This window comes from Anabrus simplex, chromosome 9 (genome assembly GCF_040414725.1).
Source record: "Anabrus simplex isolate iqAnaSimp1 chromosome 9, ASM4041472v1, whole genome shotgun sequence".
NCBI lineage: Eukaryota > Metazoa > Arthropoda > Insecta > Orthoptera > Tettigoniidae > Anabrus > Anabrus simplex.
Window position 1 is genome coordinate 67,552,907 of NC_090273.1, and position 27,650 is coordinate 67,580,556.

General features: G+C 40.1%; 1 protein-coding gene across 2 annotated transcripts in view; it reads left to right on the forward strand.

Annotated features, from left to right (window-relative positions):
* Nucleotides 1-998: 998 nt before the first annotated feature.
* Nucleotides 999-27,650, forward strand: part of LOC136881273 (lymphoid-specific helicase) — a 140,691-nt gene continuing 114,039 nt past the window's right edge. The window contains exons 1-2 of one of the 2 annotated variants that reach the window (XM_067154045.2): nucleotides 999-1,287; nucleotides 21,180-21,280. In XM_067154045.2, coding sequence (XP_067010146.2) covers nucleotides 1,272-1,287; nucleotides 21,180-21,280 — 117 coding nt within the window. In that variant the 5' untranslated portion in view covers nucleotides 999-1,271. Of the gene's footprint in view, nucleotides 1,288-1,375; nucleotides 1,502-21,179; nucleotides 21,281-27,650 lie in introns of those variants that run through there. The other variant, XM_067154046.2, reaches the window with a different exon arrangement.

Below are 27,650 nucleotides of genomic sequence, written 5' to 3' on the forward strand. Positions count from 1 at the left end.
TGAACACAAGTACCTCTAGAAAGATTTTGCGATCTTATCTGATGTACGTATATTCATAGTTTTATTTTATTGTATTTCAAAATCCGTATGTCCTGTTTAAATTTCCCAATTTCTTTATTGTTTCGCGGAAGGGGTGCTCTTGCTCTTGGAACAAAGAAAATCCTTGCTCCGTTAACACGGGGTTAGACCCCCCGGCATGGAAATTTTACAAAAAGAAAATAAACAAAAACGGACAATAAACAATAAACTAAATAGACATTCAGTGACATAATTGTAGAACCAAGATCTATTGAATATATTTTCTAAGAAGCCTCGAAAATTGGATTTTAGATTGCAAACTAAACATACCATTCGCTGTAAAACTGTTGACCTATGTCGTATTGGTCTTGTTCTGTAATTTAATGTAATATTTCGTCGTGTACTGCAGTCTGGATAACAACATAATTCACTCGTACCAGTGTCCTTAAATGACACACCACACTCGCACAAGCACCTTCATTGTGTTCTGTCATATCATTATGTAACTATAACCCACTAATCGGCCGATCCTGGCTACGCTGCTGGGTTACGCAGTTGCAAATGCTTTGGCCATAGTTGCCATTTTAAAATATTAACATTAATGTTTCATGCTCCGTACTTGTAGACATGATAAACGTCTCGCAGGGAACTTTGCTTCACGTCTCTAGACGTGAAGAATTTTACCTTGTTTCCTTGACATGACACAAGCTCAAAAGTTTATAAATCATGTCTACATTTTTAAATAGTTCCGTTTCTTGGTATATCGGCGGAATTATGTAAAACATTAAGCGTTACACCTTTCTCTTAGAACCACCTGCAGTCTACTATCCCATTTAATTGCAAGCGGCAAATACGAATTGCAGGACGGGACGGGGAACAGCTGCTTTTTGGCTGGCTCACTTCGATTTACCACGGAACTACCCGAACCAGAGCCGAAGCACGACAGATGTTGACTACTATTGCGTAAGGACAGGCAGATGCATTCGGATGCATTGCACTAAAACCCGAAAGAAGGAGAACGTCACTGACATGGCTGCGGGTTGGTCAGAATTTGGCGGGAGATTCTCTGAAGCCGTAGAGGAGTGTACACATCGCAGTGGTCTTTGTTCGCCTGCTGAATGCGGTGTTGAGTAGTTAAAATAGCTTGGTTTCGAAAGTTAATTGATAGAGGAGTGTTATGTTACACGATATTCTTAATTTTATGTATGCGTTGAAATTTCCGTGACAATTAATCGTCCAATTCGCTGCTTTTCATGATGGAACCTGTGGGTGAGTATGACTTCTTTTCTTGTCAATCTCGGTTATTGGACGGAGGCTATTTATGCGGAGTCCAATAACGATCAAGAAGAAGAATAATCTCGGTTAAGTTCAGAAGACGAAATTTTAGTGTAGTAGCAGTATACTTATATAGGTTAAATTATTTACGACACACTTCAAGTACTCTTCCATTTCATTATTTCGGAAAACATGGATGTGGATTTAGGTATGTTTTACTTCGTGATGTGTTTGTAAGTTCAATTTAATATTGTTTGAGATCCACTCCAAAATCCGTGGGTATGTGTGACTTGAAGCATTGAAGCACATTTTGTCACAGTTATCTCTTTTCTTTTTTGCAGGAAATTTATTTAAAGGAATTTTTTACTGATTTTTTAAAATACCGGCACCCCTCTTTTTCTCCGAAATTGTCTTTTTATGTTCTCTGTAAGTACAGTAGCATGCAAGTTCATTTTGTTTCAGAAAGAAAAAATGTGTTTCAGAAAGACAAAAAATGTGATCTAATATTCCACTTCCTAATGTTTTAATGAATAGGTAATAACGTGTGTGTGATTAAGTATAAGAGACGGCCAGGAGCTCTAACTTCTCCTCGGATAATAACGGCTTCTATCTATCTATCTATCTATCTATCTATCTATCTATCTATCTATCTATCCCTTGTGAATTATCATTTAGAAAGAGCACATTGACTTTAGTGGTTGAAGTATCTTCTGTATCTCTGAAATCAGTGTACACTTCAAATATATTGCATCATATTCATTAGCTAGGAATACGTTGATGTAATCGCCACAACCATTGGCTCTGGCACAGGTGCACTAGACGTTTATCTTCTTATCATTCATCTGAATACTATATAAATTTGTTTTGTATTTATAATTTAGAACCAGCTTCCTAAAATGTATGAGGACATGATACTATAAGCTTTATCTTGTTTAGTTCTTGAATTATACATACATACATACATACATACATTATCATTATAGACTGTTATGCCTTTCAGCGTTCAGTCTGCAAGCCTCTGTGAATTTACTAAACGTCGCCACAATCCTCGATTTGCAACTAGTGTTGTGGCCTCATTTAGTTCTATACTTCTTATCTTTAAATCGTTAGAAAACGAGTCTAACCATCGTCGTCTTGGTCTACCTCTACTTCTCTTACCCTCCATAGCAGAGTCCATTCTCCTAGATAACCTATCCTCCTCCATTCGCCTCGCATGACCCCACCACCAAAGCCGGTTTATGCGTACAGCTTCATCCATCGAGTTCATTCCTAAATTAGCCTTTATCTCCTCATTCTGAGCACCCTCCTGCCATTGTTCCCACCTGTTTGTACCAGCAATCATTCTTGCTACTTTCATGTCTGTTACTTCTAATTTATGAATAAGATATCCTGAGTCCACCCAGCTTTTGCTCCCGTAAAGCAAAGTTGGTCTGAAAACAGACCGATGTAAAGATAGTTTCGTCTGGGAGCTGACTTCCTTCTTACAGAATACTGTTGATCGCAACTGCGAGCTCACTGCATTAGTTTTACGACACCTTGATTAAATCTCACTTAGCATATTACCATCCTGGGAGAACACACAACCTAAATACTTGAAATTATCGACCTGTTCTAGCTTTGTATCACCAATCTGACATTCAGTTCTGTGGAATTTCTTACCTACCGACATCAATTTAGTCAAAAAATACAAAGTATGTTACAAGTGTTTATTTATATATCCACCTATTCAATACAAAGAGATATTTTTAGAAATTAAGTATTATTATAAAATGTTAAGGGACATGTTTCGCCCATATTAAGGGCATCATCAGCCTCAAATTCAAACCTGTATGGTGAAAAATCAGGATCCTGATTGCTCTTACAAGCCATAAAAAGAGGATATCATTATAGGTGTCAGTCTAAACATACAAAATATTAGAATGTCCTTGGCTAAAATTGCAGTATCAAGCTGCATGTCATAAGTTCACATGAATATACTTTCCGGAGCGTTCAAAAACTTGTTGGGGTAGGGCAGTAAACAGCTCAGTCTTTATAATGAAACAGAAATGTGCCTCCTTGAAGATAAGAAAAAGCAAAGCTGATACACTGTTACAGATGTCAATATCGTATGTTGTGATAAGACAACAGATCTCTTAAATGGCTGTTCAGCTGCCTATAGTCTATTTAACTGGCTGAAGGAGTGAAAGTCGAATGTGTTATGATAAGATAACAGTCTTCCTTACGTAATTGTGGGAGCAAGGAAAAAGCATTCGGTTGTCTATAGATGTATTTATCTTATTTAAAGGACGAAAGTCAAAGGTTTATCGACGTTGATAGAGCTCTTTGGTGTGAAGTCTGTAACAAGAGGAGAGTGAATGCTTAGGAAGGTATTTTTGAAGAGAATGTGGGTTTAAAGAAAGGTAAAACATGGAAAATGTATAAAAACACTTACCCTTTCGTCTGTGAAGATGTAAATCAGTTATGGAACGGTTAGTTGAAGAAAAATAACGTTATATGTGCATTAACAGTCAAAGAAATAAATGAACCTACACATAACGTTATTTTTCTTCTACTAACCTTTCCATAACTGATTTACATCTTCACAGACGAAAGGGTAAGTGTTTTTATACATTTTCCATGTTTTACCTTTCTTTAAACCCACATTCTCTTCAAAAATACCTTCCTAAGCATTCACTCTCCTCTTGTTACAGACTTCACACCAAAGAGCTCTATCAACGTCGATAAACCTTCGACTTTCGTCCTTCAAATAAGATAAATACATCTATAGACAACCGAATGCTTTTTCCTTGCTCCCACAATTACGTAAGGAAGACTTATCTTATCATAACACATTCGACTTTCACTCCTTCAGCCAGTTAAATAGACTATAGGCAGCTGAGCAGCCATTTAAGAGATCTGTTGTCTTATCACAACATACGATATTGGCATCTGTAACAGTGTATCAGCTTTGCTTTTTCTTATCTTCAAGGAGGCACATTTCTGTTTCATTAACAAGACTGAGCTGTTTACTGCCCTACCCCAACAAGTTTTTCAACGCTCCGGAAAGTATATTCATGTGAACTTATGACATGCAGCTTGATACTGCAATTTTAGCCAAGGACATTCTAATATTTTGTATGTTTAGACTGACACCTATAATGATATCCTCTTTTTATGGCTTGTAAGAGCAATCAGGATCCTGAGTTTTCACCATACAGGTTTGAATTTGAGGCTGATGATGCCCTTAATATGGGCAAAACATGTCCCTTACCATTTTATAATAATATTTAATTTCTAAAAAGATCTCTTTGTATTGAATAGGTGGATATATAAATAAACACTTGTAACATACTTTGTATTTACGTACATTTCAATACGGACCTAACATGAGAATTATAACATGTAATCAATTTAGTCTTTGAGAGGCTAATTTTCATACCATACTCATTGCACCTATTTTCAACTTCCAAGATATTTGACTGCAGGCTTTTGGCACAATCTGCCATTAAGACCAAGTCAGCATAGGCCAGACTGCTTACTACATTTCCACCTAACTGAATACCTCCCTGCCATTTTATACCTTTCAGCAGATGATCCATATAAACTACGAACAGAAAAGGTGAAAGATTACAGCCTTGTCTAACCCCTGTAAGTACCCTGAACCAAGAACTCGTTCTACCATCGATTCTCACTGAAGCCCAATTGTCAACATAAATGCCTTTGATTGATTTTAATAATCTACCTTTAGTTCCATAGTCCCCCAGTATGGCGAACATCTTTTCCCTCGGTACCCTGTCATATGCTTTCTCTAGATCTACGAAACATAAACACAACTGCCTATTCCTCTCGTAGCATTTTTCAATTACCTGGCGCATACTGAAAGTCTGATCCTGACAGCCTCTCTGTGGTCTGAAACCACGCTGATTTTCATCCAACTTCCTCTCAACGACTGATCGCACCCTCCCTTCCAAGATGCCAGTGAATACATGGCCTGGTATACTAATCAATGAGATACCTCAATAGTTGTTGCAATCCTTCCTGTTCCCTTGCTTATAGATAGGTGCAATTACTGCTTTTGTCCGATCTGAAGGTACCTTACCAACACTCCATGCTAATTTTACTACTCTATGAAGCCATTTCATCCCTGCCTTCCCACTATACTTCACCATTTCAGGTCTAATTTCATCTATTCCTGCTGCCTTATGACAATGGAGTTTATTTACCATCCTTTCCACTTCCTCAAGCATAATTTCACTAACATCATTTTCCTCCTGCCCATGAGCTTGGCTGTTCGCAACACCACCAGGATGATTTCCTTTAACATTGAGAAGATGTTCAAAATATTCCCTCCACCTCTCCAGTGATTCTCTGGGATCTATTATGAGTTCAGCCGAATTACTCAAAACACTGTTCATTTCCTTTTTCCCCACCCTTCCTAAGATTCTTTATTACTGTCCAGAAAGGTTTCCCTGCTGCTTGACCTAGCCTTTCCAGGTTGTTACCAAAATCTTCCCATGACTTCTTTTTGGATTCAAGAACTATTTGTTTTGCTCTGTTTCTTTCATCTACGTACAAATCCCTGTCTGCCTCTGCCCTTGTTTGGAGCCATTTCTGTTAAGCCTTCTTTTTACGTTTACAAGCTGCTCTCACTTCTTCATTCCACCATGATGTTTGCCTTTTCCCATCTTTAAACACAGTTGTTCCTAGGCATTCCCTTGCTGTTTCTACTACAGCATCCCTGTATGCCACCCATTCACTTTCTATATCCTGAACCTGCTTACTGTCTACTGTTTGAAACTTCTCACTAATCATATCCATGTACTTCTATCTAATTTCCTCATCCTGGAGGTTTTCTACCCTTATTCGTTTGCAGACAGATTTCACTTTCTCTACCTTAGGCCTAGAGATACTTAGTTCACTACAGATCAGATAGTGGTCTGTATCATCGAAAAATACGTGGAAAACTCGTACGTTCCTAACAGATTTCCTGAATTCCGAGTCGGTTAAGATATCCTTCTGTTCTCTTCCCAACTCTGGCATTGAAATCGCCCATTAGCACTATTCTATCCTTGCTGTTGACCCTCAATGCTTCATAAAACTTGTCAACTTCAACCTCATCTGTACCCTCACATGGTGAATACCCTGACACAATTCTAGTCCTAATTCCACCAACTGACGAATCTACCCTCATCATTCGCTCATTTACGTGCCTAACAGAAACTACGTTGCATGCAATGGTATTCCTGATAAAGAGCCCTATCCCAGACTCTGCCCTTCCCTTTCTAACACCCGTCAAGTACACTTTATAATCTCGTATCTCTTCCTCATTATCTCCCCTTACCCGAATATCACTTACTCCTAGCACATCCAGATGCATCTTCTTTGCTGACTCAGCCAGTTCTGCTTTCTTTCTTCCATAAGCAGCATTAATATTGATAGCTCCCCATCGAATTCCATTTTGTTCGCCAAGTTGTTTCCAAGGTGTCCCTCGCCTATTAAATGGGAGTGGGACTCCGTTACTCCCATAGGTCTGAGGCTTGCTTAAAATGTTCTGAGCTCGGTAAATTCATGAAGCAGGATGCTACCCTACTTGCACGTAGTCCAAGTGAGGATCTCTCCTCTAACGAGTTATGGACCACCGGTGAATTGTATAGTCCTAGCCGCCTGAGCACAAGGAGGGCCATGACTCAGAATATGTCTGAGATGCCCACTCCCATTCCATAGCAACTGGTATCTCGACTCAGGACCACTTACTAGGCCACTCAGCCGTTGCCCATGGTTCATGAAATAGGACGTGACTACAGTAACCCACAAACATGAACCATACTAGGAAATAATTTTATCCATGTTAATAAGACCTCCTCTGATGACCTTTAATGCCAGCAAATGCCCCTTAAGAGTAGTTCCATAACCCTTGGTTGGTATCATGGTTTACTCACACTTAACTGGTATTATGACATGTGAGAGATGCCTGTTATGTTTATAGCTTTGTTAATAAATGAGAAAAATATTTCATATATTCCCATCTCTTTGGTACATGCCTTTACAATATAACAACATTTTATAAATCTTTTAAATGTTAATTTTACTTTCAAAATATTACATTTACGTACATCTGCTTTGACCTGAGCAGAGGATGAGAGAGAAAGACAAATAATTATATTTTTAAAGAAGCTCCTTTTCAGTTGACATATAGAGAGATAAAATACACATGTATTATCTGTCAGTTAAACCATTTAAATTATTGTTTTGTATTGCATTCAGGAGATAGTGGGTTTAAACCCCTCTGTCAGTAACCCTGAAGACGATTTTTCTGTGATTTCCCATTTTCACACCATGCAAGTGCTCGGGGCTGTACCTTAATTAAGGCCACAGTCACTTCCTTCACATTCCTAGCATTTTCCTATCCCCTCGTCACCATATGACATATAACACCTCTCCTCTAAAAGGAATTCCAAGTAAGATTTGCATTATTTTCACTTCCTTATAATGTTATAAACGTTGGGCTGCGGGATGTAAAGTTATTAGAAACCATTAATCCATATTGAAAATAGCTAATCACAAAGTTTACACAAGGAGTAATTTTAACAGCACCTATTCAATACAATGTATTCCACTATTGTGTGGTCAAATACACATAGACATTACCAGAATTTTAAAGGTACATGTTTCGCCCACTATTTATTGGGCATAATCAGCGTTGTTCAATCTTAAAACACACACTGGTCTGAAGAATCTTAACAAATTACATGAAACGTATTGAAGTGTTCATCACCTAATAAATAGTGGGCGAAACATGTACCTTTAAAATTCTGGTAATGTCTATGTGTATTTGACCAAACAGTAGTGGAATAAATTGTATTGAATAGGTGGTATTAAAATTACTCCTTGTGTAAGCTTTGTGATGTAAAGTTATACCCTATCTGTATCAATGCGAAGTCAAGCAAATTGTACCAAAAAAAAAAAGTTTTATTAGATCAGAAACTTACCACCTGTGAGTCCAGGTCACTCCAATATGATATTGAGACTTTGAATTCTTATATTCATATATGTTGAGGTGGTAGAACTTTTTTTGCTTAAATTTCTTGTCTTTTCTGATAAAATACAGTTCACTGTCTGGACAGGTTTCTTCTGTTTTGCTATCATTCACTCTTCTGCTTCTTCCTCCGTTTGCTACGAATCACTTTCTTGATCTCTTTGAATTTTGAAATCCGAGTCTAAATCACTATCATCAATATAATTTTTGCTATTTTCCATCACATCAGAAACATTTCCTCCAAACTTTCAGTGAAATCTGATTTGATTTGCCGTAAAACTCGAGCCATGAGGAGACCAAGCCTTGTTAAGAGTTTCTTATCCATATCTGTGAGCATTAAGGTGGTATAGTAGGCTATTCTTGTTTCTCACCTTTCATTGTAACCCTGATGGAAAATTATTACTACTGCTTTTCCATAATCAGGAAGTTATACATGTAGTACAAACTCTAAGAGCACCAGCTTAACATAAAATATCCACACACCTAAGTGGTAATACCAATATAGTTGGTCCGTTAGCTGCCTCTGTGGATCAGCGGTAGAGTGTCGGCCTCCGGATCCCAAGATAGCGGGTTCAAACCCGGCAGAAGTAGTTGGATTTTTGAAGGGCGGAAAAAAGTCCATTCAACACTCCATGTCGTACGATGTCGGCATGTAAAAGATCTCTGGTGACACATTTGGTGTTTACCAGACAAAATTCATTAAATCTCAGCTATAGACGCCCAAGAGAGTTTCGGTTTACTCGGTCTGCCATCTAGTGGGGGCCTAGAGTAAAACGGAACGTCGAAATTGACGAGCAGACAGCCAGATGGCGTCATATTGAAATGTCTGCACACGGTAGCTGAGGCCATACGATTATTATTATTATTATTATTATTATTATTATTATTATTATTATTATTATTAGTAGTAGTAGTAGTAGTTGGTCCGTTATTGGATATTATAAATTTTCCAGTTAACTCAATCCTGTTTGCCCGCGTTTCGCCCCATTGTGCTAAGTTGGGCTCAGCAGTTTCTAAATAGCACACCCGGAGCCCAACTTAGCACACTGGGACGAAACGCGGGCAACCAGGAACGAGTTAGCTGGAAAATTTATAATGTCCAACAATGGACCAACTATATTGGTGTTATAAATTTCCTCCTTCGGAACAAATATTTCAGGATCCCTATGGGAATCAACATCTGTAACATACCTAATTCGTATTGTACATCTGAGAGATGTGAACACAACAATATACTAGGAATAGTGAATGGTACAGCAATGTCCAATTGGCCACACCATGGTTTCCACAAGACATTTAACCTAATGTAATTAGGATAGGTTTAATTGCAGTTTAGAATTGTAGCATAGTTATTTTTATTAGATGGTATCTTGCTGTTTTCAAGTAGTGGAATAATAATTTGTCTTATACAAATACATATTTGGTGTATACACATACAGTGGAGTCTCGCTAATCCGAACTAATTGGGACTGGAGTCTGTTCGGATTATGAAATTTTCGGATTAACTGGAAAATATTTTCTAACAATAATGTTATTGTTTCTACGTCCCGCTAACTACTTTTACGGTTTCCGGAGACGCCTAGGTGCTGGGATTTTCTTTCGAAGGAGTTATTTTACGTGCCAGTAAATCTAGTTACACAAGACTGACGTATTTGAGCACCTTCAAATACCACCGGAATGAGCCAGGATCGAACCTACCAAGTTGGGGTCAGAAGGCCAGCGCCTCAACCGTCTGAGGAAAATAGTTTCTACAATACAGTACATTACATACTGTAATTTGAAATGTCCATTCTTTAGCAGTTACATTAATAAAATACTGTATAAAATTACGGTAGGGTAGTTAAGAACCCATAGAGGAGAAAACGACAATGAAAATGCCATTAGTGCGTGGATGGAAGCTGACTGTCATCAATTACAAACAGACCAAGAAATTGTAGCTATGGTGGAGAAAGAATCTGGAGTTGATGAGGAACAGAGTGACGACGAAGAAGACCACAATGAACAACTAGCGTCACATTTAGATGCTGCGGCTGCCTTAGAACTTGCCGTATGCTACGTCGAGCAACACTCTGCTGCTACGCCCACTGAAGTGATGTTTATGAGACGCTGGTTTAACACTTCTTCTTCGAGTAGGTTCCAGTCACTACGGCAAAAGAAACTAACAGACTTTGTAAAGATAAATGAAACGTGATTGATGGTTTATGATGTGTAATTACGTTAATAAGTTATTCTAGTAAAATATGACTACTAAAATGCAAGTAAATCTTCATCCGATAATATGTTCTTTCATTTCAATAAGGAGACTTTTTAAAAATTGAATATTTCAGTTCGAATTAACCAGACTTTCGGATTAACGGGACTCTAGTGTATTTCTATAGTTACCATTTCATTTCTAGTATTTTATAATTAGGACATGTCTAAGTAGAATAATTCTAGTATATTTTTTTTATCAGTTAGTTCCTTGCTTGCATTACTGTCATGAAATCTTTGTGTAGTGACATACATACTTCTGCACTACTTTATTTCTGTTATTTCCATATTATTTCACATTTCTTTGAGAGATAAGATAATTTCTGAGTGAGGCAAGTGTAAAGATTGTGGGTGTGAGTGGGATTTAACCGTGGAGAGGGCGCATGAAAATAATCCTGTGAGGAGGCGGGCACGGTGTTTTGGACCAGGTCTTGAAACAATGTCACAAATTAAGCAAAAACTATTTTTAATGTTACAGAACTAGTAAATAGTTTTTCATGAACTTGTAAATAATGTTCAGAGGTATTTTGACAATACAAAAATCGGATGTTAAACAATTGACGTTCTTTCTCCATCATCACTAGATTCTTGACTTTCCATACTACACAGAACACGTCACTACCGAGTGTTCTTTGTAGACATGTCACTGGCATCCATGGCATCTAGTCTTGGTTTTTCTGTTTTTTTTGTTTTTTTTATGTTGCAGTGGGCGCATCTTCCAGGCCGTTCTAGCTCTTGTGGAGCTGCAGAGGGCTGCTCTTCTTCAGACAATCCTAACATTTAGCGAAAGTTCCTTTTTTAGCCCTGTTGGGAGAGTTTGAATACCGTTCTTGCAAATTTCTCTCGCTTGGCTGTTGGTTTAGTTCTTTCAAGTAATTACGCCCTTGAATGTTAAAGTTGCCTTTCGCATGCTTGTAAATAATGTACAAATTAATTTGAGTAATTTTCAAAATAGTAAAAAAACAGTCATTAGCCAGCGGTTGCTTGTGTGTGAAACTATAGTGCTATTAAAACAATGTGCGTGTTCTGACAGTTCGCAGCACGTGGCGCCGAACAAAGGAGTGGGAGCGCTGTGTTGCCACATGATCCGGCAGGAGTTACTACATCACAGTTAACATCTCTCGTTCTGCGCTAGCCTTTGCGGAAAATAATATCCATTAACGGCGATCATGAAAACGTTATAAAAACGTTAAATATCGTTGCTGGCTCAGCAGTAATTTTATCAGCTCAAATATCGTAAGACAAACTCCTCATTCCCCTTCCTCATAGGCTTTAATCAGTCGGGTTTTGCCCGGTGTTGATAACCTGTCATGTGATGGTCCAATTACATCCACTCCCTCTCTTTCCCCTTCACCTTCTTCCCAAGGCTCCTTTTCTTTCTTTTCTTTTTCTTTCCCTATTCTAATTACTGTAGCTTGAGAAATTTTAAAGCTGCTGCTGTTCTTTCTACAACTTTATTAACGTCTATCAGTGGGCCTCCATTTTTCCCTTCAGCCTCAAAATATTCCCGTAAGGCACATACCATATCGCGAGCTTGATCACGAATAGCGAAGCCATGCCTCCCCATTACGCTCGCCTTTTTTCTAGGCGAATGAATTCTAGGTCGCCCTCGTTGTTTAGCGGCGCTCTGAACGGGTTGCAACATTTTGAGTTCAGTAAATGAGACGGTGTTAAAATTACACTATACTACACAATACTATAATTTACACTACACTAGAATGCCAGCCTCGATAACCCCCTGTGGGTGGGGGCGGTAGAATAACACCCACGGTATCCCCTGCCTGTCGTAAGAGGCGACTAAAAGGGGCTCCAGGGGCTCTGAACTTTGGAGCGTGGGTTGGCGACCACGGGGCCCTCAGCTGAGTCCTAGCATTGCTTCCACTTACTTGTGTCAGGCTCCTCACTTTCATCTATCCTATCCGACCTCCCTTGGTCAACTCTTGTTCTTTTCCGACCCCGACGCTATTAGGTTTGCGAGGGCTAGGGAGTCTTTCATTTTCATGCCCTTCGCGGCCCTTGTCTTCCTTTGGCCGATACCTTCATTTTTCGAAGTGTCGGACCCCTTCCATTTTTCTGATTAGTGTTATATAGAGGATGGTTGCCTAGTTGTACTTCCTCTTAAAACAATAATCACCACCACCACCACCAGCCTCGATAATGATACACTTATTAACACGAACACAATAGCACTATAATATTTAGTTGATTTAAAAAACACACTATACAGACAATGAAATCTCTCAAAGTAGACATTGTTAGCCTAGCCACATGTGCTACGGTATACTATATTGGCAACATGGAACTCGGACCGACCGCCTCAGGAAGCTTTCTGACAGCGGGGGTAGGAAAAGGGAGAGTGCATGCCGAGCTGGGATTGGCTGAAACGGGAGGCGTGTACTGGTTGCCATAGTAACTGCCACCTCCTACTACCACGCTGAGAGCTGTCAGAACACGCACATTGTTTTAATAGCACTATAACGCTCTTTATAAGCCTTTGATTTCTCTTCCCCTGTATGGACTTCACTATATAACAGGGCACTATTTTACACGAAAATAAATCAAAACTGACACACTCTTGTTATATTAACTGGAAAAATAAAGTAAAATTAACTCATAAACACGCTACGTCATGGGGCGCGCCAGGAGTTTTAGACCGGGTTCATCAAGTAATGCACTTAGGCTGAAACTAAGGAGCATGCGGGGTGAATTGTTTACGCACACTGATAGTGGACGGGTCCAATGAAAGGTACTTGGGGGATGGAAGCTAGTGGCCCACTATGTTAAGAACTATAAACATTTATCTCCGAACCCGGTGGAAAAGACCGTGACATGCCCTCTCCAGGGTCAAGGAAGATGAGGGAAGGCATAGCAAGCTTGAGAGAGGTAATTAGGCTTGTAACTGAGAACAGGATTGAAAATAGGTCTCCCTCAATCAGTGTACAGGATACAGTAGGTAGGCAAGATGGAGGGGAAGGAAGGGGAGAAGTTGTGGAAGACAGGTGGGCTTATGTTTTAATTGGAAGGAATTTGTGGGCTAAGGGTTTTCCTCAAGCAGTGGGCTGGTGAGGAATCTGTGTGAGTCACTGCAGGCAGATTAGCTGAGGGAAGCGTTACAGTGGTGGTGCGAGGCAACAAGAAAGGGAACTGTAAAAAATGGAAAATGTAGAGTAGATAATAGGAAGGGGGACGTGGAACACGGTAGTGAGAGGGGAAAAAAGGGAGGAGGAAGTAGGTTTGCAAGTGTCAGGGAAGTTATGGTGACCAGGAGGGGAGGGGATCTAATGAGGAGGGTGGAGTTGAGGCTCTGGTCATGGGAGATTCAGTTGTTAGGCATGTGGGGAAAGCGTGTGTAGGGAAGTGAATCAGGGTAGGGTGCTATCCAGGAATTAGGGTAATGCAGATGTTGAGGAAAATCGAAGGGCAGGAATAGGGTAAGGAGATGATAGTAATTTTCCACATTGGTACATAAGACAAACAAGAATAGGTAGGCCTGCTAACATAGTTAGGGCTGTGTGGGATCTGGTTACAGCATCACGGAAGAAATTTAAGGAAGCAGAGATTGTTATTAGTGCAGTGGCAGCTCATGCTGAATTATGTTGGTGGTTCTGCTCTGTGACATCCAGTCCATTGCAGCAAGTTTAATAGAAAAATCTAAATTCGTAATCGTATGGAAAGTGCCAACTGAGCTTGTGTGCACCCATCCTCCAACCCCGCAGAAATGCCTTATTCCATGTCCTATCACCTTTGAGGTTTCCAAAAATTTACAGAAAAAATATAGGTAAACATACTTCCCAAATTGTAAGATCTCGATTTCGAGGGATTTTGATGATATAAACAACTGACTTGTACAAAAACCAACAGTTAAAAAGTTCTAAAAAAATAAAGCCTTTCGTTTGCTTCTTAAAGAAATGTTGATCTAGCATCGACACACTCATATGTACAGAGGTTCTGAGACTTGCATACATCTGTGGGAGCCAGCTTTCTTAATGGAGGGGGGAACATCATCTGATAATATTAACATTCCTGTTTTCATTTTCATGACTACCCAACTTTGAAGAATTCACTACCATTACAGAGAAACTTAATGATTACTATAGCAGAATGGCTTTTTTACAACTTGTTTTGCCGCACTGGCACAGATTGGTCGTATGGCGACGATGGGATTGGAAAGGGCTAGGAGTGCGCCTTAATTAAGGTACAGCCCCAGTATTTGCCTGGTGTGAAAATGGCCTGACTGTGTCGCTTTTGATATATCCAAGGCTTTGGATAGGGTAGATCATGGGAGATAACTGACTAAAATGAGTGCTATTGGACTGGACAGAAGAGTGGTTGAATGGATGGCTTAATTTCTAGAAAACGGAACACTTGAGAATTAGAGGAGGTGAAGGATTGATTATCTGACCCTATAATGATTTGGTAGTGGAGGGGAGTAGGTGTCCTCCAGGACAGTATTATTGGACCTGTTTTTTTAAAATGTAGGTATGGGTAAAGAACTTTAATCACAGATAACGTTATTTGCAGATGATGTTATAGAGTAGTAAATAAGTTACATGATTGTGTACAACTGCAAAACCACCTAGATAATATTGTGAAATGGACACCAGATAATGGTATGATGGTAAGTGGGATGAAAAGTCAGGTTGCGAGTTTCACCAAGAGGAAAAGTTCTCGCAGTTTTAATTACTGTGTTGATGGGGGTGATAATACCTCACGACAATATCTCAAGACACCATAATTCCCTTCGCTACAAAATTTATAAAAACCTACACAAACCATAAACACCATTCATCAAGACTCCCCGCTTCATAATAAGTAGGGCCTAGCAATTCCCACTATCATAATACTTGACTGGGGTGGCTCATTACTTTTAAGTTTTAGGACCCTTCAAACTACCTCTTCGCTTGCTCTTTCCAAACATTGGTATTGAAACGTGAGTTTTTAGTTGCTCATATCTACTTGCTCGCGGGACCTTTGTGACCTCACAGAACACTGTTTGTTACATCTACATCCTTCCTTCCCCCAACACATGGCTGCTTAGTTAGCACAGAATAATCACTTCATAGTATGTAATGCTTGTAGTACGTTATGCGTGTTACTTTAAAACGTGGGTTCATGAACAGACACGATATCTCATCTTGCCAGCTGCATTATGAAGGGAGAAAGACTACCTATTAAAACCTTTGTCGGAAGGTGGTCAGGAAGTGTCAATGAACCCTATGAGCCAATCTTAGCCACCTATTGGAGAAAGTTGAAGTTAAGAGTGCTCTCATGCTTTCAGCCTAACATGCTGTCGTTCAAAGATCCAAGCAAGGTTGCCAGGTCGCCAGTAACTGAATGGGTATCGATCTTTGGCTTGATAACACACAATACGAGGGATAAGATAACTGTATCTTTCATTCTGGTGGTTCGGCAGCTCTACGTCCCGCTAACTACTTTTACGGTTTCCGGAGACGCCTAGGTGCTGGGATTTTCTTTCGAAGGAGTTATTTTACGTGCCAGTAAATCTAGTTACACAAGACTGACGTATTTGAGCAGATTGTATTATGAAGCCTTGCCTATATCGGTAGGGTACTGTATACAAGGGATACTGGCTGGAGGGTGATAAGGGATTTAAATGAGCTGCAGAGTGGATATGTGGGAAACTGGAAGTGAGATTTGTAGATGCTAATGGATGGGTAGGAGATAGGGATCTACATTTAGATGGCCTTCATTTGAACTGCAACGGTATGTATAAGTAAGGCGGTTTGTTTAGAAGTTTTATAGGGAGGTACATTCAGGGAAATGGGGTGGTCTTAGGGAGCATGATGACAGTATAGGAAGCATGAAGTCAAGTAAGGATGACATAAACTTGTTAAACTGTAAAATTATTGTAAAGAAAGGAATAGAATTAATTTAATAGATATATATTTACCAGACGTTGTTGTTGTTGTTGTTGTTGTTGTTGTAACTTATGGCTTTATTGAGAAGTAACTGCTTACTACAGCATGGTTCATCATCCATTCAATATTCCAATGTTAAAAAAAATCTTATACTTGAATTAAACACCATCAGAAACACAGCCAAGGCCAATGGGTATAGTAAACATTTCATTGAAAGAATAGTAAATGAAGTTGTAGACTGCTGAAAGAATAGTAAATGAAGTTGTAGACTTTCCACTACCCTCACTAAAGAAGAAGAAACTAACAAAACCTCATTTTTCACTTTTAATAATCTAACATTTTCAAAAATCATGATATAAAAAATCTTTTAAAACAGACAATAGTAATGCATCAATTCTACACAACATAAACTCAATTATTGTTAATAATAATAATACACTTAAGAAAATAGAAATTGCAACACCATGAACGCATTGGTCGTTTGTGTTGATTTTCAAGATATGGAACGATGCCATGTAGGTATGTTAACGATCAAAGTTTCAGACCCATTGGATTGTTGCTACAGGTCTCCCCACATGATTGGTTGCAGAGGAATCAACTCCAGTATACGGAGTCTGGTGTAGCGTAGTTGACTTGCAGTCTGTGCAGTGAAGTGTTCCCCGTCAAACATGCCTCGACGACAGAGAAGAGCACGCTAACAACAACTGTCACCGTTTGAGAGGGCTTGGATAATTGGGCTGTGTGAGGCTGGATTATCGCTAAGGACTGTCGTTCCGCGTGTTGGCCAATAGGCATCTACGTTACAACGTGTATGGCAGCAGTGGTCAAATGAAGGTACCCACACTCGTAGACCTGGCAAAGGCCCAGCGCAACAGACTGTGAGAGAGGATCGCCGCATCATTCGGATGGCTCGGATGGAACCCCATGCAACAGAAGCGCAAATTTGAGCAGCTGTGGCACCCCATGTTACACAAACAGTTGGTAATCGCCTGCGTGCAGCTGGCTTACGAGCCCGTGTCCCTGCAGAAGGTGTTCCATTGACTCCACAACAGCGACGTGTAAGGCTGGCCTGGTGTCGAGAAAGATCGACCTGGGTTGACGAATGGCATAGGGTCGTCTTTAGTGATGAATCACGCTTCTGTGTTGCCCGCAGTGATTGCCGGAATCGTGTGCGCCGACGTACCGGGGAGAGGGGCAGCCTAGATCTTATTGAAGAGAGGCACACAGGGCCAACACCAAGCATTATGGTCTGGGGAGCTATTGGCTTTAATGTGAAATCACAATTAGTGCTTGTTGAGGGCACTACGACTGCTCGACAGTACGTTGATAGGGTACTCAATCCAGTGGTTGTCCCTATGATGGCGAACATTGCTAATGGGATGTTTCAGCAGGACAATGCCCGAGTTCACACTGCAGGCAACTCCAGAGAAGCTCTCCACGACATCACAACCTGGACCTCAGTCCTATTGAGCATGTGTGGGACATGATGGGTCGACAACTGGCCAACCGTCCTCAGCCACCCACAACTCTGGAACAACTGATCCGTGCAGTGCTGCAAGTATGGGCCACAATTCCTCAGGAAGTGAACTAGGGCCTTATTGACTCCATGCCTCGATGAATTCATCAATAGCTCGTAGTGGGCACATCCTGTATGGATTGTTGTCCAAACTTGCGGTCAGAGGGACCTGAAAGTGTAATCATCGAATCACAACCGAACACTCGTCCTGCATGTTCAATTGCAGCAATGTAGCACCACTCCTTCTGGGTGTTGCAATTTCCATTTTCTTCAGTATAGTATTAATGAAATGAAAAGGCATATGGCCTTTAGTGCCGGGAGTGTCCGAGGACAAGTTCAGCTCGACATATGATGCAGGTCTTTTGATTTGACTCCCTGTGGGTGGGGGAGGCAGGTGAATAATTCACCCACGGTATCCCCTGCCTGTCGTATGAGGCGACTAAAAGGGGTGACCAAGGGATGGTCAAATTAGGACCATGAAACTACTTGTGATTAGTACCACCACTCAGGGAACACCATGTGTTGCATTTACTTGCGCATAGCACCACTATGTTGGGTACCAAATAGGTTTGTGATTAGTAGCAAACGAGGGCTCAACGACTTTTACAGTACCTGTGATTAGTAGCAGTATATGAGCGACACCATGGGATGAGGGAACCCATGGTTCTGGCTTGCGTATGATTAGTACCCACTATATGAGGAACACCATGGGGTCGTATAAGTCCCTGTGGTTAATACCCTTATGTGATGCGAACACCATAGGTTTGCATTGCCTGTAAATGGCACCGCAATGTGCGAAATAGCGTAGGTCTGTATACGTGTGCGAATTTCATTACCTGTGAGTAGTACCATAATGTGCGGAGTACCGCGAGTCTACGCTACTCTTGATTAGTACCGCAACCTGACAAATACCATGGTTCTACTTTCCTAGCGATAAGTACCATTGTAAGGGGCCGCCGACTTGGATTTTTGACCCCTTTTGACTATAAGTATCATTGATTCAGTGTTGTGCTATAGAAGTAGTCCCTTGGTCAGTACTACTATTCTTCTACGCCAGCTTCTGTGTATGTGAGGCACTGTGGGTCGGTTCCACTGATCGTTTTAAATTTCCGTCCGTCCTCACGTTTTGAATTGTGGTCAGTGGATGTTTTGGGGCTTATCATTTCATTTCATCTCATTCCGTACCATTAGGGGCCGATGACCTTGATGTTAGGCCCTTTAAACATCAAGCATCATCTTTTGATTTGATGCCCGTAGGCGACCTGCGCGTCGTGATGAGGATGAAATGATGATGAAGATGGAACATACACCCAGCCCCGTGCCAGTGAAATTAACCAATTAAGGTTAAAAATTCCCGACTGCCGGGAATCGAACCTGGGACCCCTGTGACCGAAGGCCAGCACGCTATCCATCGGACATAGTAATAATAATAAATTCTATAGCTCATTGTTTATATGTTTAAATGTAGTAGCTGTCCGTCCACCTATATCGGCCAAACAGGTGGAAACTCTCTCATGAGGTACTTGGAAGATGTAAATTCATGTACATATAATAGATTTTCAGCTATGGGAAACATGTGATGGGACTCAAGCATAAATTCACAAATATTGATCAAGATCTATAAATCGTAAAAATGGTTAATAATTGAAAATTGTTTCATACACCTGGATCAATACTTTAATCCGAATTTCAGCCTTAATGAGATATCAGAAAAACCAAACCCTTTATTTGATATGTTAATTCCTATTTTCAGTAAAAAGAAATTTAGTAATCTAAACCCCCTTTCTTATTTTTCTTCAAATTCCCTCCAGCAATCACCCATCATTCCACATCCCTCAGCCCCACCCTAGGCTACACTGTACCTACCTTCTCTTCCTACTCCCATCTACAACTCAGTTCTGTTTTATTTCTTTGCTTTTGCTCTTTCAGCTTTTCATTGATCCATATCAGAAACAAATGAACATCTCAACACTTTCCCATCACATTATTCCTTTCACACTTGTTTCAGCTGAACTGAATTCAGCAAGATTTTTCAAGTGCTAGTATTTTAAGTATTTCACCTGGTCTTTCGTGAAGTGCATTCTTTAGATTGGAAGAAAACTTCGAGAATTTCCACAAGACGTGTGATCTTGATGAGTGTTTAACATTCAACTCTTTACTCGTCTTGCACTGAATATCAATAACACACGCTTGCTTCATAAATTTTATCTATTATCTCTTTTATCTATTACAGTATAATTCATGTCTTGCCTTAACTTTAATGATTTTGATTGATGATGGTCTCGAGCAAGACCAAAACTAGTTTCATCAAATATTTGTAACGTTTTTTAGATCACAATAAATAGTATTGAATAGGTGGAAATCTTTTAGCTTTTGTTTTACATTTTTTTTACATTTCACCAATCACATCAGATTACACTATAGTAACTTGCCGAGTTTCAGATATGTATCTTAATCCATGTAATGGTGCACTGTCCAGAAAATGTAATTTGCAAGGAACAAGCATCAGTACCATCTTAAAGGTAAGGTAAGGGTTATTCTGCCCAAAGTCAGGTCCGGTCCGGAGGTGTTCCTGAGCCGGAGTTTACGTGCGGTAGGGTGGCCAGTTCCTTTCCGCTCCTCCATTCCCTTACCCCCACCAACAGCGCGTGGCAACCCATCCAACTCCTGACCACGCCCAATGTTGCTTAACTTTGGAGATCTCACGGGAGCCGGTGTTTCAACACGGCTACGGCTGTTGGCCCATCTTAAACATAACTTTTTTTTTAAGGAGTAAATCATTTAGGAAAACATATGCATTTTCTGTATTTTTTCATTAGTGTAGGAACTGCAGACATTCTGCACAATGAATTTAGTTCTAAGTCAGTATACGTGAACTCTTTCTTTTTCTCTCTCTCTCTCTCTCTACCAAAATGAAATAGGAATTGGCCAGTATCCAGTATTCGGGAGATAGTAGGTTCGAACCCCACTGTCGGCAGCCCTGAAAATGGTTTTCCGTGGTTTCTCATTTTCAGGCAAATGCTGGGGCTGTACCTTAATTAAGGCCACGGCCGCTTCCTTCCCACTCCTAGCCCTTTCCTGTCCCATCGTCGCCGTAAGACCTATCTGTGTCGGTGCGACGTAAAACAACTAGCAAAAAAAAAGAAATAGGAATTTTTGATTTAACAGTGATTTCCCTGGCTGACATAGTCACGTTTACAATTCTGACATTTCTGTATTATTTCAGGAGTAATTGAAAGTCCAAAACCACCCACTAATAAAACTGAGGAAGAAATGGCAGCCATTAAGGAAGCAGAAGAAGAAGAAAGAGCTCGAAAGGAAGAAGAGGTAAGAACATTCAGATCATTCCCTCTTGTAAACTGGATGTACTTTGATATGTAAGAGGTAAATAAACACACCAGCATCAAAACGTTTAAACTCACCATAAGAAAACTGCAGTTCTTGTATTTATTAGGAGCAGATTAATGATATTTCAAATGACATAAAAAGTTAAAATCAAAATACAAACATAAGCATCCGTTATACACAAATTGACACACTATAAAACAGTTTATGCTTTAAATAATGTAAAATAATGTCTTTTAAAGCTATGCTGTTTCAACACTGTGCACATCCATGTGTCTCTGTTTTGCGCTGAAAACAGCTAGACAAATACTTGGCATTCTTCTGGTTAGTTTTTCGAGCAACTCTGTGGTTATAGCTCTCATGCTTGCAAAAGACATTGCCAGAGATGTTCATATCTGTTGACAGAAGATTATTCTGACTTAAGGTTGAGTTCGTGCTGCAAAACTTGATGGGTGAAAAATCAGATGACTGAGGGCACCAGGTAGTTACTTGTACAACTTCTGATGATTCTTTGTTTCTTACATTCCTTGTGGACAGCCTTGATGTGTGTTTACTGCATTGCTTGATAGAATGCGATGGTACTGTTTCTTCCGCAAGATACCTTCCACTCCTACAGAGTCTCCCACAGTATTGTTACTGAAACAACCCCAAACTGTAATGCTGCCACCCCCATGCTTCACAGCTGGTGTTAGGCAGTCTTTTAGCATTTTTTTTCTCCTGGACGATGGTCAACATACTACGACTATTTGACCAAAACTTCTCAAATAGCACAGGTCTCCACTGGGTAGTGGTCCAATCCTGGTGTTGTCTAGCCCAGTGAAATCTCTTGATCTTTTCTGTATGGTAAAAGGGGCCTTTCGGCAGATACATGTCCACACAACCTAACATCATTTTACAGTCATTACTGACACTGGTTGTTCTCTAGTTCTGTTGATTTGAGCCGAGTTGTCCACACCTGCATTTCTCTTTCTGTTATTCTCTCTTTCTATACTGACCTGTCATTGTGTTTGCCCTGTTGTGTCTTCCTTTTTTATGTTCCTTCCAATATTTGTACAGTGGAACTTTGATATATCGAATCACCTTGTAAGCTAAATTTTATTTCGAGTGATGGAAATTTTGAAATATAGAGAATACCGTTTCCGAGCATGTATAGCACACAAATTAATCATGTATCTACGGGCTTATAATGAATATATTATTTTTAACTGTCTTTATTAATATACAAACTAACTCTATTTTATGGCGTCACTTTAATTATAACCCTTATTATAGTAACTTTTTAGAAGACGTATAGTAGTGAAACAAGAAACATACCTCGGTTAACGCCTTTGGAAAAATCTGTTTGTCTCTTTTGTTGCTTTTAACCTTTCTTCCCTTCACGTAGAAACTTCTCGTCAATACCACGCAGCTAATATTCGTAAATGGAGCTTGTCATCCGCGACTTCGGGAGTTGATTTCATATGTGACCAGTAACTCACACCTGAGAAACAGCAAGATTTTGCCAATTTTCCAATCATTAGAAGTTGTAGTTTTTTGGATTTTCGTCATATTAGCTCCCAGCATCACTGCAGTCCTTTCTTTACTTGTTAACTGTTCCTCACAAACCACAAATGCCGTATTGCACAGTTAATGTTGCACAAAATTCGAGTTACATAGTATTTTTTGCTTCAAGGGAGGAAATGTTTGCTTCGAGAAATTCGTGTAACCGTATTTCGAGTAATAGAGGAATAAAGATACGTGACGAATAGGACAGACGTCCGGGAAATTTAAGTTACTTTGAGATACCGAAAATTTGAGTAATGGAAGTTCGAGATATCGAGGTTCGACTGTAATATCCCGTTTATTTCCTTTTCTATTTTTCTTGTGTTCCTAATCTTATACCGCTCTAAATATCTTTTGCTGTTTTTATCAAGCTTTCCTCTTATCGTACACTTCCTGCGTCCAGATTGAATATCTGTCAATATTGCCCTTCAGTGAGTGTTGAAACCTACCCTCCTGATGAAGCCGGGAAGGAGAAACAACCTCGTTGGGGGCCGAGGAAAAATTGATGTGGAGGAACAGGGATTGATGAGGAGTGAGCCCATCTATTTGAATTTGTGGAGGTTGGCTTTGTCCTTTCGTGTTTTCATGTTTGTCTCTTTCCTCTGTCTCTCTGTTGCTCGCTCTTCCTACACTGAGCTGTCATAGTGTTTGTCCTATTATGTGTTCCTTTTGAAGTTCCCACATTTATGACTTATAGCTAACAGTGGATTATTTCTACAACAGAAAAGAGTATTTCAAGGTTCATATAGCAGTACAACAAAACCCAGGCTGAGTTCTATGCATGCAGACTGAAGATTATATTACAATTATCACTCTTCAGACACCTAAATAATAATTAAATATATTGAGGGGTCGAAAAATACCGGCACCCAGTCGCCATGTCGCCTGAATTTTCAAATTCGGTTATGAACATTTGTTTTTAGAAATACCGAGTTCCCTTACATGTACGTTCCCATTCCCACCACTTTATAAATCTACTTTGCGTGTTTTCTATAGCTCATATTCTCATGTTGTTGTTTGAGTCATCAGTCCCTAGACTGGTTTGATGCAGCTCTCCATGCCACCTTATCCTGTGCTAACCTTTTCATTTTTACGTAACTACTGCATCCTACATCTGCTCTAATCTGCTTGTCATATTCATACCTTGGTCTATCCCTACTGTTCTTACCAGCTACACTTCCTTCAAGAACCAACTGAACAAGTCCTGGGTGTCTTAAGATGTGTCCTATCATTCTATATCTTCTTCTCGTCAAATTTAGCCAAATTGATCTCTCGCCAATTTGATTCAGTATTTCTTCATTTGTGATTCGATCTATCCATCTCACCTTCAGCATTCTTCTGTAACACCACATTTCAAAAGCTTCTATTCTCTTTCTTTCTGAGCTAGTTATCATCCATGTTTCACTTCTATACAATGCCACGCTCCACACGAAAGTCTTCAGAAACCTCTTTCTAATTCCTATATCAATGTTTGAAGTGAGCAAATTTCTTTTCTTAACACTAGGATTACCAAACATTCTTTCTACTTACTTTTACCGAAGCGGTCATTTTGACCGATAGTGGCACGTATTCGTTTCTTGAGGATATTGGTGCCAGAAAAAGTTCGAATCGAGTATAAAAACATCATAGACCATAATTTAATTATTATCATGCATGAATTTTAAACACTATTATGAATAAATAAATAACAAATAAGTACACTAATAAGGCTGGATGTTCTTCTTACACATTTTAGTTTACATTATATACATATCTGCATGAATGTCACTTTTTGCTTTTCAACTTATTTTTCGCACTGTACACACATACTTTGCTTGGTCACCTTTGAAGTGAACTTAACCACAGACCAGTTTTCTACAGACTGCACAACTTTCAGCTGTCTTGTTCCCTTTGCACACCTCTTCTCTGATTGATGAAAAACTCAGCAAGTCGCAATACTACGTGTCCACGTAGGGTCTGATCGGTGGGTCACATTTCATCTTTTCCGAGGTAGGAAAACTGTTTACAACATACTTGTCTTCCACATCGACAGCCAACCAAAATTTCATACCAAGCTTTTCTGGTTTGTTGGCCATGTACTGATAAATGGGCATCTAGCTTTCGATGGAAGAGCTGTTCATCCACGATAATGTTCTTACTTGGTCTGAAGCAAGTAGTAAAATTAGATATAAATTTGTCCTGCACAAGAGATATAAGCGTCAATTTATCAATTTTCAGGTGATCCCTGCTGGTAGATTTTTCATCGAATCGAAGTAACCTCATGATATGCAGGAGACGGTTTTGTGCCACAGTTTGGGAGAAAATTCCAGGACCCCACTTCTGTGACCACAGATCGAGAACGTTCGTGTCAGCTCCGTAAGTTCCGCTTGTGTATAAAATACCAATGACAGCGTCCAATTCTTCCAAAGAAAGTGTCCATTCGGGATTGTTCAGAACTTCGCGGGCTCCAACCTCAGCATATTATTCGATGTGGTGCAGCTTGTATTCGTCAATAAAAAGACGAAAAGCTGTAGCGCCACAGTTTCCTTCAGTGTAGTGTTTTGCATGTCCTGTGGGACCTCAGACTTCCCTCAGTATATTTTACTGTCCTCGACGGCCTGGCAGGCTTTGTAGATCAACAAGAGTCCGCACTGTTCCATCCAAAGCGAATTCTTCCTCGCCGCCCATCATGTGCTGACCACGCCATATGTTGACTTACCACAGGGTATGCTTGGCCTTCTGTAGTTGATATTGTGCTCCTTGCTAGTAATTTCACTATCTTCCTTAGTGTTCCCTTCACCTGTAAAATATAATATCAAACTTACTTACACTGTGCACTGAATTACGTAAATACAAAATGACTAACTTTGTCATCAGCTGCTTTGCTAGTGTGCGTGCGTCGCCGCTTGGCGGGTAGTTCCCTAACCTTTGAGGTCAAGGCTGCTGTGTGATTTCGTGTTCACATGGAAATTCCGCAGGCTCGACGGAACTAGAATCACTATCCGAACTATTTCCGTTTGTTAAGTTATACACGTCTTCGCAATTACCAAGGTCTAAATCAGTCCCAGCTTCATCGCTTGATGGTCATGGGGAAATTATATGCTTATGCTTCAGAATTTCGGCATCTATTTGCCGACTACGCGAGAACATGTTTCTTCGGAGTAATTATAAACACTCGGGAAATCTAGTCTGAATGTTTGTAACAAGTGAACACGACAATTGACTGCTCGTTATAATTGCACCCCTTTCGTTACTGAACACATGATACTGACTATATTTTCCTGTCAGTGTTCTTGTACCATTGTTTGAAAAGAGCCAACAGCTGTCCCATTGCAGCACAATAAGTTCCATTCGATACTACGGTAATGAAGTACACTGTAACAGCTTGTTAGAATGATATTCCATTCTAAATGAATGCCACAAAAGTCTGATGGGGTAGCTACTGCAATACCGGTCAAAATGACCGTCCGGTAAAAGTAGGTATATGACCTCATAGCAATAACTAGAAAAGAGTCACGGGTTTTTGAAGCTATATGCCGAAAAGTACTCTTAATATCAATAAAATCCACCAAAGGTTTTGTATGTTCTAACCGTATAACGAGATTCATAGAGGAAACAAAACTGAAAACGGCCTGCAGACATCGGCAATGGGCAATGGTCCGATAAATCCCGGTTACAGTTGTGTCGAGTTGATGGGCGCGTGAGAGTGTGGCGTATGCCCCGTGAAGCTATTAATCTTGCGTGTCGACAAGGTTGTGTCCAGGCAGGAGGTGGCTCAGTTCTGGTCTGGGTGGCATTTTCATGGTCGCATTTAGGGCTTATTGACCAGCTGCAGAGAGCGCTGACAGGTGCATGTTTTGTGGACATTCTTTCAGACCATCTGCATCCTTTTCTGACCCTAGAGTACCCTGATGAAGATGCCATGTCACCGTTCTGTGGTGGCACGCAGGTGGTTAGAGGAGCATTCCACTGAAGTTACGACCATGGTTTGGCCCTCCAGATCTCCCAATTTTAATCCAGTCCAGCATTTATGGGATGTTGTTGATGCTGGTGTACGCTCCATGAACCCCGAACCAAATACACAAGCCCAGTTGTGGGTAGCAGTGGAAGATACGTGGGTCCAGGTCCCTCCAGAACGATTCCAACACCTTGTAGAGTCGATGTCTCACCGTATTGCTGCCATTTGAGGACTCGCAGAGGGGCAACTCTTTATTTACATCACATTCAGTGTCTTCCCATGATTTGACCACTCAGTGTATATTAAGTGAAATTGAATCAAGGTACAACAAAGCTAATGCAGTGAGCTCTCAGTTGCAATCAGTGGTATTCTGTTAGAAAGAAAGGAGTTCTTGGACGAAATCATCTTGACATAGGTCTTCTTTCAGACAAACTTTGCTGTATGGGAGAGAAAGCTGGCTGGACTTGGGATATCTTATGAATAAGTTAGAAGAAACAGACATAAAGTAGCGAGAATGGTTGCTGGTACAAATAGGAAAGGGTTCTTGGAATGAGGAGATAAAGGCTAAGTCAGGAATGGACCTATAAACTGGTTTCAGTGATGGAAACTTGTGTGGTGAATTGAGGAAAATAGGCTACTTGGGAGAATAATGGGCTCTGTCTTGGAGACTAAGGAAAGTTGAAGCGGACAAAGGTGACAATGGTTACACTTGATTTTTAATGATTTTATGAGGTGTGTGAAACTAAGGCCACAGGGCAAAATGGAAATACTGGGTTGTGGAGGCATTTAGTAATTCACAGAGGCTTGCAGACTAAATGCTGAAATAACAATCAATAATGAACATATTGTATGTGTTCCCTTCCCTTATCGCTT